The 16,517-nt window shown below is 38.4% G+C and overlaps 2 protein-coding genes across 12 annotated transcripts in view; one reads left to right on the top strand and one right to left on the bottom strand.

The window, feature by feature from the left end:
- The window catches only part of KIAA1143 (KIAA1143 ortholog), a 67,488-nt gene extending 62,492 nt beyond the window's left edge, over nt 1-4,996 (bottom strand). For all 11 annotated transcript variants that reach the window (XR_008821327.1, XM_056335385.1, XM_056335384.1 and 8 more), the window contains exons 1-2: nt 4,837-4,996; nt 2,817-2,976 (exon numbers count right to left, since the gene is read on the bottom strand). Coding sequence is in view for 10 of the 11 variants with exons in the window: in XM_056335385.1 (XP_056191360.1) it covers nt 2,817-2,976; nt 4,837-4,944 (268 nt within the window). In the remaining variant the exon portion in view is untranslated. The remainder of the gene's footprint in view (nt 1-2,816; nt 2,977-4,836) is intronic.
- A 191-nt stretch (nt 4,997-5,187) lies between these two features.
- KIF15 (kinesin family member 15) overlaps nt 5,188-16,517 on the top strand; it is a 39,662-nt gene continuing 28,332 nt past the window's right edge. Inside the window, exons 1-11 of the mRNA XM_056334770.1 lie at nt 5,188-5,310; nt 7,008-7,047; nt 8,359-8,542; nt 9,603-9,679; nt 10,367-10,404; nt 11,913-12,010; nt 12,396-12,575; nt 13,263-13,472; nt 13,555-13,680; nt 15,076-15,198; nt 15,910-16,033. Of these exons, the coding sequence (XP_056190745.1) occupies nt 5,292-5,310; nt 7,008-7,047; nt 8,359-8,542; nt 9,603-9,679; nt 10,367-10,404; nt 11,913-12,010; nt 12,396-12,575; nt 13,263-13,472; nt 13,555-13,680; nt 15,076-15,198; nt 15,910-16,033 (1,219 nt within the window). The 5' untranslated portion in view covers nt 5,188-5,291. The remainder of the gene's footprint in view (nt 5,311-7,007; nt 7,048-8,358; nt 8,543-9,602; nt 9,680-10,366; nt 10,405-11,912; nt 12,011-12,395; nt 12,576-13,262; nt 13,473-13,554; nt 13,681-15,075; nt 15,199-15,909; nt 16,034-16,517) is intronic.

A 16,517-nucleotide genomic window follows, 5' to 3' on the forward strand; every position in this document is an offset into this window, starting at 1 on the left:
CCTCAAATAAAAAAAAAAAGCGTAGCCGTGTCAAACTGGTTGTAGAAGAAAATGAAGGAGAAAGGATGCAAATGAGATATGGAAAATCCTAGAATAACATCCCAAACCAAAGCCTGAGGACAAGGACTTTCAAATTAAGACCATCACTACAGATATAAAAGAGGAGAGGGCAGAACCTCCAAACTGAGTACTTCCCACGTTTTGAAAAACTAACAGTTTCTATTCACAACAGATTAGCAGCACATTACTTATGATCTATCAAAGTGCAGCAGCACTGATGCATGGTGGAAAGGAAGATTATCAGCTAGAAAATTTACTTCCCTGCTACCTTTTCAGCTTCACGTCATTTCACTAATGATCTGATTTGGGCTATGTGTTATGGTCTAGTACCCATTAAATTAATTTCACTTTCAACTCTGGGATAAAAATCAAAGTAACAAGAAATTTAATCAAACCATGCAGCATCAAACTTTCTTTATACTTCCCATTTTCAGAACTGACAATTATCCAAAAAAAAAGAAAGAAACACGCTAGTTAAAACTCTCTTTATCAAGCTGAAAATAAACAGCTGTCTAAATACCTGCCTCTGACTAGAAATCTGAATTTAAATCTAAACATCAGACTGACAGTGCAAAGATGGCCAAAGACAAAAAGCCTTCAGCAGGCTGTAGCATCACCCACACCTTCACTGATAATTTCAGTGTCCCGTCCACAGCAGAGCAACAGAGCACTTAATCCTGTTCATTCCTATAAACAAAAAAAAAAAAAAAAAGGCCAAGACCTAATGCTGAAAGTAAAGGCAGAGTAACACAATAATGTAGAATAGAGGGCAACAGCCCCTAGAGCCCAATGATTCAACACTCCTGCTACCTATTACTGTGGATTTTTTCCTCCAAATCCAAATTATTACTGAAGGGGTAATAAGCAGAGGTGCCAGAGTCCTACAGGAACTCAATCCCACCATCCTCACTACATACAATTACGTCTTAGGAATATCTTTTTCCACCAAAGTTCAGTTACTCTATTAAAATACACTCCCATTTCATACTGTGTATTCAACTTGGTAGCTCTTTTGGACTTTTTTCCACAGCATTGACTCCACCTCAATAGATTCTCATGGACAACTACTTCTTTTTGCCCAGACTTACAAAATATTTTTTCCCTCCTACTGTGATCATTCAAAATTCAAGTTGCTTATATGAAAAGGAAACCAATTCTCAGAAAGAATCATGCCATTTCTTTCCAACAGGTTGAAATTTCTCCCAACACTAGGAGGGTGATCCCACTTTTAAAAGAAATTATGTGACAGCTTTACAAACTGCAACACCAAGTAAGGAATTACATTTCAGTAACAAGAGAGCAGGAAGTAAGCTGGAAGTGGAACACATTTTCTCAGAGGAGTTCAAGTTATATAAACAATGCTCAACCCACTACCTGGTTACACCAGACATATACATAGGTTACACCTACCTATCTGCAGAAACAAATCAGATTTAGTTTTATTCAGCTTAAAGCTAACCTACATTATAAAAATTAAGAATTTTTCATCAATCCGCTCTTCAAAATTGTAAGATTCTCAATGTATCTTCTCCCACAACTATTACTTTATTTCTTCATTTATACCATGTCTGCCATTTAATTTTTAACACATACTTTTACACAGGGACAGCACAAACCTAAATTTTCAAATCCAAATGGCAGAAGAAGCCAGAAGCTGAGGATGTTGTATTGATAGCCATGTGCTAGTACCTCAATCTGCTCTAAACTCAATTTACAGCCTTTGTAAGTAGCCACAATGGCTAACCAAGGAAAAGGTCCACAGCTTTCATGAATCACCTTTATATTTGATACCTGTGAGGTTCCAGTTCTATATTCTTCTCAAGACACTTCAACTAGAGACAGTAATAACTACCTTTAATCTGTCGTCTTCTGTTAGGAAAACATAAAAATAAAGCTACATTTCATCACACTATTTGTGAAGATGGAAGTTTTTGGACTCCCAAAGCACTTGCATCAACCATATCTGAATGATGAATACTGACAGAAATTCTTAACATAACTGTATTCATCAGCTATAGTTTCACATCTTTATTGTCTAACTGCAGCAACCTCTCCCATACCACTTCCATCCTTCCATTCTTGAGAAGTCTGTTAAATAATTTAGGTAACACTTTCTAATTCTTTGTAACAAAGAAGTATTTTTTTCTACACCTTGCTGTTTGTTGGCACTATTGTATCATCTGTTATCTTCACGTAATCAATTTAGTTTTGCATAATATATTTGCAAGTGACATTACATACTGGGGATGATTTTAAGCAAGTAATAACATGGATAAGTCAATTTAAGTGAACACATTACTGAGCTTACACAGCTGCCATTCTTTTCACTGAAGCACTAATCTGAGTTTCCTCCTTCCGCCTGGACACTCTCTTTCATGAACTCATACAATTACCTTTAAGGCATGCACTCTGCATCAAATTTGGCTGAACTAATTCACGAGTTCAAAAATTATCATAGGTGATGTCAAAAGATTGTGTACCAGGCCAATGAAAGACCATAACAAAAAAAACAAACAAAAAAGGGTGGTATTTGGAGGTACGGTGATGCACTATTAAGAAGCACAGAACTGCAACACTATAAAAAGCCAGGCAGCTTGGATATGTACTCAACAACTTCAGATTAGGAATCACGAGTGCAAATTATTTAGCTGAAAAATCCAAAACAACTAATCGAAGGTAACATTAACAGTAGAAACCAGCAAATACCAAGCTCCCTTTGGCTATACAAAGCAAGAAATTAGGAGTTTGAAATTCACCTGATTCATTTGACTTTAAGGCCTCTTTGATTTGCTGTTTAATTTTCATTGCTTCTTCAGCAGTTAAGTCCCCTTTTTTCAGTGTCACCACTTGAGGCTGCTCATCTTCATTGTCACTGCCATTCTCACTATCATCATCTGCAACTGGAAGCTGCTCTCTCTAGAGAGGGAGGAATAAAAGAAATTGTGATCATCACACCAAATCACAGCTGCCAAGGGTGGGCTATTCACTTTTGCCATGAGGTTAGTGAGCAGACACCTGTAAGTGCCAGGCCCCCCCAACACACTTTGTCCAAATGACACTCCAATTCTATTGCTAAGACAGCATCCCCTAGGAAAAAAACACAGCATGGGCTCTTTCAATTAGAGACCAAAAGAGCAGGAACTTGGAAGGTAAGGAAGTAATTCCTTTTGTTCTTTATCTTTACTGTACAACACTGTACGCCATGCAACACTAACAAAATCTTAAATACGTGGCTCCAGATTTGATCCTTCTATGCTGTACTCAAAACAGTGCAAAGAGAAAGGGAGTCCATGGTGGCTTTGTTATTACAGCTGCCCAAGCAAATCACTGTAAGCATTACCGACACAAGAGTGTCCCTGTTTCCACTCTCTCAGATTTGTGCTCCGAGTCAGAAAAATCAATTGGGGTGAAATTTTATGCAATTTTATGAAAATCAAACTTTCTGACATGGGAACTTCAGTCCAACAACATAGCATTTGGCAGTATTAAAGGAACTGAAAACTTCATCAGAAAAGTATAGGTAGTATTACCATAATCCATTGAATTTACCAAGATACAGACAAAATGCAATCTTCTTTCTTTTGGAAAGTTTGTACTAACTTCACTAACGGCGTAATTTTATCATAAATTCTAGCTCATCAGAAATTTCTTTTTTTAACAAATCCTTGTAACTATTACTTTACTGACCAGTCTGGAGAGATTAGGTGATAATGGCCTCTTCAGCTTAAGATCCACAATATACTAGAATTTAACCTTGAAAAAAAAACCAAACAAAAAAAAAATCCAAAAAAAAGGCAAATGGAGCAAGTGGTGAAAGTCAATACACTGATTTTTTGTGATCAAAGGTATTTTCACAAATAACTTGTATACCCACAGTGGCATGATTCAAAACAAGGCCATAACAATGAGCCACTGGTGGGGGACTTTTGCCAGGTTATTTTTCAGCTGTGTGCAGGTCACGGTGGGATCATCCAAACATTTGTGCAAGTACAACTACAGTGCAAATTTAAACTTCCTCCGTCATCAAAAAGAAACAAGGACTTTGGATGTATTACAGTAATGACAGGCCTCTTTCTTAAGGCATCTTGTAAATCCATAGCTAGCAGGAAACACATGCAAAAGCACACTGTAAACATAAAAAAACAGTACCCCCCCCAAAAAGGCTGCCTTTTCACAAGCTGGTTCAAAGCCTACTGCCCCCATCCTGCCTTCCTAGCCATCACACGTGAGCGTCTGTCTGCTCACCTATACCAAGATTACGTGTAACTCCCTTCCAATACATTTTTGTTTACTCTTAAACACTTTTCTTTCTCCTGCCTGGGCTTTGGGACTGGGACATCACTGCTCTTTCCCCGCTGCCTCCCCAGACCGCTCGGGCACTGACAGAGCAGCCGGGCACCACGGTCACTGCGGCTGCAATTATCATAAGCAGCAATGGGGAGGCGCACTCCAATTTGTTGTTTTGAATCCCCAACACCGAAGCAAAAACAAGTTACAAACACAGTTTCAGTTAATTTTAAGCGGTAACTACTGTCCCCCCCCACCCTACGGGGACAAAGCCCTGCAGCACTGCTTCCCCACCGCCCTTGCTTTAGGCCCGAGGGGGTGCATCGTGGCACTAGAGGCCCCTTGAAGCGGGCGCTGCCCCTTCCCACCCCGGGAAGCCCGGCCGCAGGCGCAGGCAGCAGGGCCGGGGCTGGAGCCCACGGGCAGGGGGCCGAAGGCGGCCCGGGGCGGGGAGGGCTGCACTGCCCGAGCGCAGGACCAGGCCGTTACCTTGGTTTCCACAGTGGGCCCCTCCCGATACCCAACCTGCCGCTTGAAGCGGCTGAGAAAGGCGGGCTCGGCCGGCCGCACGTAGGAGACCTGGTTCCGTTTGCTCATGGCCGCTGCCCGCGCCCCGGCCGCGCCGCCGCGCCCCCCCCCGCCAGCCTCCCCGCCCGCTTCCGGGCCGAGTGGGCGGCAGAGGACGGCGGCCGCGGTGGGACAGAACAAGGGCGCCCCCCCGGCTTCCACAGCTCCGCCGTCACGTGCGGGGGCCGAGGCACTTGCAGCCAATGGCGGGAGAGAAGGCGGAGCGGGGAAGGGCGGATGTGGAGTGAAATGGCCGCGCCCGTGCTGGCTTTGGGGGGTGTGACGTGTGACGTTGTCCGTGGCTCTTCGCGCTAAATTCAAACATTCCGCCATTTTGGGAGGCAGTGGGCGGAGAGGTGCTGGGGCTGGCGAGCGCCATGGCCCCCGGCATTAGAGGTGAGGAGGGCCGGCATGGCCGTGCGGCCGTGCAGGGGCTGCGGGGCGTTTTCCTGCTGTGCAGGAAGCTGGTGGGGGCCGGGGCAGCTCGGTGAGGAGGCTCTGCCCTGCGGGGCGGGCATCGCCATGGGGCGAGAGCTAACGGCGTGTGGGCTCGCTGCGGGCCGGTGCCCTGGGGCTGCGGTGCTGGAGGCCGCGCAGGGCAGCCGGCTGCCCCCCGGCGGGGCTGGGGCAGGGAGCGCTCCCGGCGGCACCCCTGGCCCCGGTATCCCCAGGGGCTTCTCGCGGCTGGCAGGCGTGAGCAGCCCTCCCGAGCGGCAGGGCTTTACAAAAGCCGCTTGCTCTCAGCTGTCCCGCCTTTATCAGTTCGTCTTCCGTAATTTTATCGAACTTTAACTAGCTGTGGTGGTTGTAACTGTCGTCTTTTGCGAGTTAACAGCCCTTTAAAATGGCAGCTAAGGGTGGTTAGCCGGGAGTCTGTCATTTCCCAAGGTACAGGCTGTACAAGTACCTATCGGTCTGATTTCAGCTGTAAAATGTGCAGCTTTTCTTGTCCCGGGTCGTTTTGATACCGTTGTGCATTTAAAGACTGAATTAGGAGCTAGCACATTTCTCAAATGTTATTGTGTGAATCGAAGCAGGTAGGGCTGCATAGCAGCAGCAGGGTATTCGTGTAGTGTGAATGTAAATGAAGTTAGTACCTGTGCACATCTTTATGGCCTAAAAGAGATACTCTTATGATGAAACCTGTGTGCTTTTAGAGACTTAATAAGGTATTTATTATTGGAATATTTTGGTAAATAATCTTTCCCTGTCATTTTACTTTTAAAATTTGATTACATTAGTTATTATTTTTACTAACTTATGTGAAATAATTTCACGTCAGATTCACCCTTAAGTAAAAAATAAGTTGCAGTATCTACCTGTGGGGTAGTACGTGCCGTCTCCTTGAAATGTGAAGCTGTGCAAAACGATGCTCATACATACAGGAGAGCTTTATGCATTACTAAGTGCTCGATATTGCTTCGTGAAAGTGATATAGCGCCTCAGTTGTGCATGTTTAGGAAACTGAGGTTTTTCAGTCCTATCTGTGAAACTATTTCATGCTGTATTGCTTTATCTGCAGTGAGTTAACAGTCTTTTAAATATAATGGGAATATATAATGAAATATAAATGTATATTTGTAGATATACTATATAGTATGCTATATATAATATGTATATTATAATATTATGATTTTAAATACTATATATATGATTATGCATTTTGTATACTTTATATATTTATATTAAAGATTATGCAATTATATAATTATATTTATAATATATATTATATAATATGTATTTAAAATTTATTTATTTAAACATATGTTTATGTTCCTAATCCTCTAAAACACTTGGAAAACCTTATATATGTTAATTTCAGAGACTACTCATTGCACATACATTTACAAGGGGATGTGTGCTCACATTGCAGGACTGCAGCTTTATCATTGCAAGAAACAGCAGACTTTCTGCCAAAGGAACATAGTTACTAAATGTTTTTGTGCCATTCTGATTCACGCATAAAACTGATAGTTATAAGACTCTCCATTTATCTCCCTCAATACGGCTTACGGTATTTTCTATTTAAATGGGGGTTTTGAGCCATAATTTTATCATGTTTACTTTTTGTGTGTTTCACTTTTATTTTTTAGATTTACGTGACTCTGCATTACCTTCGTTGAATTCACCCAGGTAAAGTAGTATTGACTGGTTCTCATATGTGAAGAATCACATTGCAAAAAGATTGCAAACAAAACCTTGTATATCTTTGTGAAATAATGTAAAAGTTTTTTCTTTCAGTATTTCACTGCACAAGATTATTGCCTTTCTCTCCCTTCCTTAAAAGTTTTCTAAAAAATATTCTATTAATAAAAGTGTTGTTCTGAAGTATCAAGTTCGTTTTGGAATGCTGCCATGTAGTAAATTCTCATTTGTCCACTAACTCTGCAGCTGGACTCTAGAATTTCTCTGAAGTGACATTCCATAAAGAACTTCAATTCTGTGATGGAGTTCTAAGCTAAAACAAAAAGCCCTTCTCCAAATACAAACAGTTTCTGCCGCATCTCAGAATAATACTGTTTAATGAAAACATATTTGGCAAATTAGCATGGTGTGTCTTAAATCTGGTATAAAATCTTCCCTTTCTCAGCTGCTTCCTGTTCTTTTTTTTAGTCCTTTCCTCTGCCACTCTCCAACCCCACGTTTTAGTCATGAAGTCCTAGCACTTTTAAAATTCTGTTCCTTTCTCTTGTTTACCAAAAGGAAAAATCAATAACAGTTATAATACCTTCATGCTATAACTTCCTTCTGGGAGAGAATTAATTAAAATCAAAGTTTGCTACTGCTTCATTTAAGAATTTAATTCTTTAGTATTGTATTGGTATATTAGTATTTGTGCCAGAACTCCTCAAAGCTTTATCATAATGGTCATGCACAGTTACTTATTCAGACTAGATTTACTGGTACATCCACTCATAAATGTGATGAAATGGGTTAGGGAGCTTTTAGATAGATGTGCTGCTGTATTTTATCAGACTCGCGGATTGAGAATTGATTATTCTTTCCCTTCGTGTGAACAGCAAAGAAAATGCTGGTAACTTTCTTGCTGGAACGTAGCATCATCTGCTCAATTTGTAAAGTCTGTTATAACTTCCAGTGGTAAGAAGGATGATTGAAGCCCATAGTCTTAGAAACTATTGAAACCTTTATAGCAACACTGGTTTTATATTTGTTCACTGTGAAATGTGTTCTTTTAGAGCTAAAGTTATATGCAACAACTGTAAATTCCAGTGACTTCATGTTCTTTGGTTTTAAATCTGACACATTGTTACCTTTAATAAATCTGTGGCTTGTAGTGAATTGATGTGTACAGCGAAGAGCAGTGTATTTTCAGAAGAGACGTTTGTATGAGTTCACATGCTTAATCTGATTTTTGTGATTTAATTTTGTCAAACAGCTGATAGATCTATTTCAAAATAATCTAACGCATAAATACTCATTTAGTGTTGAAGATGATGCTATCAAAGTTTATGTGAGGGTACGTCCTCCTTCAGAGGGAACTGCATTAACTGATGGAGATCAAGGATTGTGTTTATCTGTTCTTTCATCAAATACTATCCGTCTGCATTCAAAGCCTGAGCCAAAGATCTTCACTTTTGATTATGTTGCAAATATGGAAACAACACAGGTAATAACTTTCAGAATCTCTTAAGTGTTGCTTTCCCACCCCCACCCCCCATTTTGCCAACTACTACACTAAACCTTTCTAAAGATGTAATGCCTTAAGTCATATTTTTTTGCAGTGGTAAGATTGGTAATAAGTAGTTATAATACAGAAATGTTGCACAAAATTGTTTTCTCTAATAGTTTTAATGTATTTTTTAACCATTAATTTCTTTAATCAAAGTTTGCATTAAAGTTGAAGTTTCTATTTGTTGATGTTACAGTAACACTGTAGACAGAAGATAAACCTGCCTGTTAATACAAATATATAAAAATAACTGGCAGTCAGTAGCTGATATTAAATATGTGATTTGTATATTAGGAACTTACGAGGTTATATTCTCTTTGTTCTATTTCCTTTTTATACATTTGCCTTTTAAACAGATGCATTGTTTATCTGGGACAGGTAATATCGAAAGGAAAATCCTTCAATTTAATTTTTGTAATATTGCATTTGAAATTCTGAATATAACTTTAATTCCTTTAACACTTTAATTCCCTTTAGCTTCTGCTTAAAAAAAAATCCCCAAAAAACCTACCCACTGTAGACAGTTAGCTGTAGCTAGGATCTTCTTGCAGATCTAAGAGAAATACATGAAAGTAGATGAGACTTAACTATTGTGTAGATTTGTTGAAAATGCCATTGTCTAGTGGCAAATGTTGAAACTTAATGAGGTTTGATCAATGTCATAGGCTCAGTTTTGACCTACTGATGGTATAAACCACATAATGCAATCAAAAACACTGGACCAAAATTAATATAATATATATTTTTGAAAGCTGTTACTATGATGCTGTTTTATTATTTTTCTTTCAGTTTAGCAAGGAATAAAACTTTTTCAGAGGGTGTGATTTGTGACACAAAGACTTAGTATGTATTGTTTTGCTCCAGGGCTCATGATACAAGTCTTAACCTTAAGGAATGCATCTATTTTATACATTATAAAGTTATGGTATAGAAAACACTGATAGAGATACTTAAATGAGTGGTGCCAAATGCCTTCTCTTTTTCCCCTTGTCCCTAGGAATCAGTCTTCTCAAGTGTGGCCAAAAATATTGTTGAATCTTGTATGAATGGCTACAATGGAACCATCTTTGCATAGTAAGTCATTTAATGGTATTTCATAGCAATTGCAACATTTGAGGTGGCTGTGATAATAAGGAGTAGAGGTTTTAAGTGCCACAGCCTGCTTAATGTTACAGTAATCTTTGAAAGTGCTTCATTAGTGCAACACAACATAAGAAACGTTCTTGCAATATTGAAGAGTACTTCTTATTCCTCTTCTGGAGGAATCTATTTGTAGGTGTTATGCTTCTAATACTTAAAAGACAATAATGTGGATTGTAAACTCATTTCAATTTTACTATTGTTTGTCTAAAACCTAGAGGTTTTATTGTACTGTTAAAGAGAAAGCTAGTAAGTTTTGATATGTCCATAGAAAAATGGAATGAAAATAACTTTAACTTGATATTTGGTCAGCTCAGCTCTTTAGTGAGTCTTAACTGCTTCTGGGAAAACTGAGGAAAAATAATTTTAACTTTCAAAATGTTTTTGAGGTAGAAATATACCCATGACTAGTAGTAGGAATATCATTATATTAATTTAATATTTTTTCATTTTGAAAACTGAGTAAGCATGTTGGTCAAAAATGCTAACTTGAAGGACTTACCTAATCAAAATTTACTGGTTTGAGCTGTGAGTTCTCCATATAAGATGCAGATTAATAAAAAAATCACAGCCAGAGTAGAGCTTTATCTGACTCTTTTTGTTGTTGCTTTTCTTTGTTAGTGGCCAGACTGGGTCAGGAAAAACCTTCACTATGATGGGTAAGTGCATGAGAGAGCTTAATCTTTCAGTGGTTTCTAAATGTTTTTTTTGTCTTGAGTTGAAACCTTGTCTTGTTCAAACACAAGGGATGATTTAGATTTTTGTCTTCCTGCAGATAACCTTAAAGTTTAAGAAACAGTGTAGTACTCAGTGTAGTTCTTGCTTTATATCAAAAGGCTGATGTATAGATACTCTCATCTGTCTTTTTGAAAATGTAGGTTTTTCTTCTGGAGAAGAGAGGAGAGAAACTTTTCATTTAAATCAAACAGTAATTTTTCTCATTTTTCAGAAAGTTTTGAGTATTCTGCTGGTTTCCATTTTTGGCTGATAGGCCTTGCATGTGTAGAAAAATATTCTAGTTTTCCATATTAAAATATATTTAGGTTTTCAGAATAACTGCTTCCTACCCAACTAGGTGTTTAAGGCCTCTCTATGTATGAAGGGGTTCCTTTGTAATCTTGTTCTTCATACAGTGGTGATTTTTAATGCATTAATATTGTGCTTGACATCGGAAAGTTACTGAGATAATCAAAACCAGTTTGGCTGACATTTTTTCAAGGACTACATAAAAAAATGGATGGGTGCAAATCCATCCCATCTTCCTGGTTCTTAAATTGCGGTTAGGTATCTGTATTGGCATACTTGCACATTTGGACTTCCATAGAAAACATGTACAAGTAGTTTATACTATTTTAGACTTGGGTAACCTATGGACAGGTAAAATAAACTTCGACAAGGATAAAGGCCAATGGGATCCTAGGGCATATCAGGAGGAGCATGGCCAGCAGGTCAAGGGAGGGGATCCTCCCTCTCTGCTCTGCCCTGGTGAGGCTCTATCTGGAGTGCTGTGTCCAGTTCTGGGCTCACCAGTTCAAGAGAAACAGGGAACTGCTGGAGGGGGTCCAGCGGAGGGCTATGAAGATGATGGGGGACTGGAGCATCTCCCTTGTGAGGGAAGGCCGAGAGAACTGGGCCTGTTCAGTCTGGAGAAGGGAAGTCTGAGAGGGGATCTTATCAGTGTCTGCAAATATCTGAAGGGTGAATGTCAAGAGGATGGGGCCGGGCTCTTTTCAGTGCTGCCCAGCGACAGGACAAGGGGCAACGGGCGCAAACTGCAACATAGGAAGCTCCATCTGAATGTGAGGAAAAATCTCTACTTTGAGGGTGACGGAGCCCTGGTACAGGCTGCCCAGAGAGGTTATGGAGTCTCCTCTGGAGACATTCAATACCACCTGGACACGACTGTACAACCTGCTCTTGAGAACTTGCTTTAGCAGGGGGCTGGTCTAGATGATCTCCAGAGATTCCTTCCAACCCTGATCACTCTGTGATTTAGACTACATATAAATATGATTATGGAACATTATCTTAATCTTGAAAGTTTATTTTATTGCATTTCTTTGGTGGTTTTGCCATAAACTGACTAAAACATGGTTGCTGAAGTCTTCTATAATGATATCTTTAAAAGGTCAACCTTACTAATTTTTTTAATTAAAAATCCCTTTAGGACCATCTGATTCTGATAATTTCACTCACAGTCTGAGAGGTGTCATTCCACGGAGCTTTGAATACTTGTTTTTTCTTATTGAACGTGAAAAAGAAAAGGTACACTTATTTTATACTTATTGCAGTGAACGTAATGTCTCAGACTAAAGTTTGGTTAAGGATGTTTGGTAAGCCAGGTATGTAGCAGTTAAATTTCCAGAATTATTGTCAGGTTGCATCAAATTTATCAAGGAGAAATGCTTGAATCTAGTACTCTACCAAATTATGCTACACATTATTCGGGCACCAATGTGCTTTGTATTTTGAGTCTAAAAATACATTTAGGTTTCTGGATGTTGGTTGTCATCTGAGCATCAGAAATGTGTAATATGCAGAATATATATGCAAACTAGTAGGTTTAGATATGCGTAGAAAGAGACTCATTGCAGTACAATGCCAGACTTAACTAAGCAAATCTGTTTGAGTAAATTACTGTGTTTTTCAGGCTGGCAGTGGAAAGAGTTTTCTCTGCAAATGCTCATTTATTGAAATCTACAATGAACAGATATTTGACTTGCTAGATTCTGCTTCAGCTGGACTCTTTCTCAGAGAACACATCAAGAAGGGAGTCTTTGTTGATGGTGCTGTTGAACAGGTGTTGTCATCTGCTGCTGAAGCATACCAGGTATTTTTTGTCACTTTTTAATGTTTGGACTATTTATCTTGATGCTTATTTGGTAAGTAATCCTCTTCGATTAAAGCACATACTACTTTTGCAGTGTCTGTGACTCCCTCTTCCCCTAACTCTGTACTCCAAAAAACAGTATAAGAAGCTGTTTCTAGGCAATGCTTCCTGGCTATCCCACACATATAAGAAATCATAGTTCTGGAGTTTGGAATATATGAATTGCAATTACAGTAATCTTTCCCCTAATGCTTGCCTTCCATGTCTCTGAAATGGCAATAGAAAACTATATATCCTGCTAATTAGGCAGCATGTGTGTTCCAGAAATTGTCAGGCTTGTTTCTTCATGAATGCAACACATACACACAGTACTTCTGTGACTTTAAATATTTTTTTCCTTGTGTACTGCTAACATATACTAGTATTGGATATGTTAGGCTTTCAAATAGTAATGGCATTCTTGGAGGAAAGAAGTGAGTATTATAATTATTTTTTTATTAAGCTTGACTGTAGGGGTGTTTTTCATTTTTAAAATACTTCTATTGGAAAAAAAGTAAAAGTCCTTGTCCTTGAGATTTTTTGAAAGCTGTTGCACTGAAGTATGCTTACTACTGCTTGTCACCTGTATGTAACTACAGGGTACTGTCTGAGACACTTGATATCATTTGACATCTTTTTCATGCCTAGGTCTTAACTATGGGCTGGAGAAACCGTCGTGTAGCATCGACCTCAATGAACAGAGAATCCTCAAGGTCACATGCAGTTTTCACTATCACAGTGGAATCCATGGAGAAAACAACGGAGGTTGTTAACATTCGGTCTTCCCTTCTTAACCTGGTAGACTTGGCAGGATCTGAGAGACAGAAAGACACCCATACAGAAGGACTGAGGTTAAAGGTTAGTTCTTTAATATCTGTGGCATCTTTCTTTTTTCAGAGGTACTGCCCTGTTCCATCCACCAATCTATTTTTCTTTTTAGGAAGCAGGTAACATAAATCGATCACTAAGTTGCCTGGGCCAAGTAATCACAGCACTTGTTGATGTGGGCAATGGAAAACAGAGACACATTTGTTACCGGGATTCAAAGCTCACTTTTCTGTTACGGGTAATATATATCTTCTGGATTTTATATGCTGCTTGGGATGTAGAAATAAATATTTGCTTGGGTTGGTACTTTTACTGTAAAAAGCTGAACTCGGGTACATTAAAAATTTGTTTAAATATTGGGCAGGTAGAAGAAAGCTTGAAAAATATCTTTTTTCCTCAACAGACTTCCCACCAGTTTCTTGCTGTTAGCTAAAGACAAACTTACTTATGCTTGTAATCTCCTATTACAAGTTTGCAAGTTTTAAAGAAAAAGTGTACATTTTCATCCCTATAACTTGGGAAACACTGTTATCACAACATAGTATTTAGAGCTGTGTTGAAACATTTGACAGAATCTCCCGAATTAGCCTACAAGTGCTAAGTGTTGGTATGATGTTAAGAATTGGATAAATTGACAGTTTCCTACCTGAGAGTTTATGGGCTATTTTCAAGATGAAGACAAAACAAAGGTGGAAGCAAAGATTTGTTGGATGCCAGCACTCACCAAAAATCTATGAACACTAATAGATAAAATCTGTAATATATTTTTGTATTATAATATAGCACTTGTAACACAAATGCTATATTATGTACAATACAGTATTGTTATGATTGCAGCAAAATTTCCCAATCATTCCATCCCTGTTCTGTGTATATCTTGTAGTTCTTCAGAGGTTCATGGTTCTATTTTTCCAGTGCAACCCAAAATACATAGAAATTGGAAGAGAATTGCAACTGTATGAGCTGTTACTTAAGTGGTTATTTTTTTAGGTGGCTGTACTACAAAGAAGTCCACAAACATGAACACTTCTGCTAGTGAAGGGGAATGCTATTGAGGCTTGTGAGCTATTTTGTAGCACTAGACTTTTAGTCTCAGGTGTAACTCCAGAGATTTGACAGCTACTTGTTCTGACTGGATGGAAATATCTGAAGACATGCATGTAAAAGGGAGAGCTTCCTTTTATATCCTTGGTCAAGAAGCTGTTTTGTGATTTGTTTTGGCAGTTGCCACCAGAGAATGGGTTGGAATGATCAACAGGCTAGCTGATATTCAAAATAACGTGAATACCAGTCTGCTAATTACCAAGATTAAAGTGAAATATCTACCTTATTCCCTGATTTCTTTTTCTGGCTTTTTTTTTTTCTCTCCCTGCTGTTCAGGGGTAAAAAAATAAGAAAAAAACATCTCAAATTGTTGATAAGTAATATAGTCAAGGTTTTGAAAACCTAAATAAAGTCTTTATTTACAGTTACATCCTTTATACTCACATTTGAAATAAAACTTCAGAAAATGACCTAGTGTGGGGATTTGTTAAATGAAATACCTTCTGCAATTTGTTCAAAATGATACGTAGTAGCTCTTAGGTGATGGCTTCCTGCTGTTAATAAGGCTAACTTCCATGTTTTTAAATAGGATTCCCTTGGTGGTAATGCAAAAACATGTATAATTGCAAATGTTCATCCAGGATCCAGGTGTTTTGGTGAAACACTATCTACTCTTAATTTTGCTCAGCGAGCAAAGTTGATTAAAAACAAGGTAAGAGAGTTACTCAATGTCTTTACTGCAACAAACTATTTCTTGTCATTTGAACTACACATCTGCAAACAGGGTCACTTCATTAGTGAAGGCACAGGTGTATTTCAATTTAAATGAATATAACTTATTTAGGAAAGCAAGTTTAGTATTTTAAAATGTTATGATAAATGACTTTTCAAAAAGACTCGTTAGTTTTTGATTATGAATAGAATACAACAGTTGGAGACTAGGTAATGACTGATAAGTGTGCATGCTTTGCTTGTTCTCAGAGCACTTGATTAGAAGAAGTAAAATAAATCTGTACTAAAGATTAAAATTGTAAAAAAAAAAAAATAAATCAATAATATTTCAGTGCCTCTAGTTTTTGTATATGCTAATACCCAAAATGTAATTTCTCATGAGTGGGTTTTGAAAGTATGTTCACATCTGGCTGGAAGCTACTGTCTTCAATGTATACTGCTTTGTTGGTTAACAAGAGCCAGACAAAATTCTGCAGAAAACATAATTATTTTTTTAACTACTATTTTTAGTTAAAGTGCAACTTAGTTTTTCTCAGTAAATGGAACATTGATTTTCCTATGAGTTCTCCCTTTCCTAAGATGGAAAGATTTCTCAGTAGTTTTGCTGCTTTGAAGTCCTTGAGTTTTCTCTTATCCTGTAAGATTTTTATTTGTACCTTTTCCTGTTTTTCTTTTAACATATTTATGAAAGGCTGTGGTAAATGAAGACACACAAGGAAATGTGGGCCAGCTGCAAGCTGAGGTCAAGAAGCTGAAGGAGCAGCTTGCTCAATTTACTTCAACGCCATCCATGCGTGATGTTTCTGTATCACAAGGTAAGAGCTGGGGGTGAGGGGAGAGAGAGCTTGCTACTTTTGTAGCTTGCAGTGTTGGAGCCTTATGCAATTCATTAAGTTTCTGAACAATTAATATTTTTGTAGGAACTGACCTACAGAAGCTGGATTAGTCTTATGAATCCCATTGCCTGTATTTTTATCTAACAATCTGCAGAAACTGTTAATGTGTTTTTATTTTCTTCCTCTCATAACTTTGTGTACTGGACTAATGTGGTGTTACCTAATAAGTAGAGTACTTTTTTTGGTTCATATGAGTATACTGCCTAATCCTTTAAGTAACCAGAAGTTTGCATGTGATTGCTGGTGCATTTTGGTCAGAGGCAGGGCACTAAGGTGTTTGATAATGCTGCATCCTTTTTAAGCTCAGGACTGGATTTTTTTCCTCTTTTTACCCCTTCAAGAAGATCCTAAGGAGGACATTTGCCTTACATTGATATCAATCTTTTACTGAAAGATGGTAATA

This window comes from Falco biarmicus, chromosome 4 (genome assembly GCF_023638135.1).
Source record: "Falco biarmicus isolate bFalBia1 chromosome 4, bFalBia1.pri, whole genome shotgun sequence".
In the NCBI taxonomy this organism is placed as follows: Eukaryota; Metazoa; Chordata; class Aves; order Falconiformes; family Falconidae; genus Falco; species Falco biarmicus.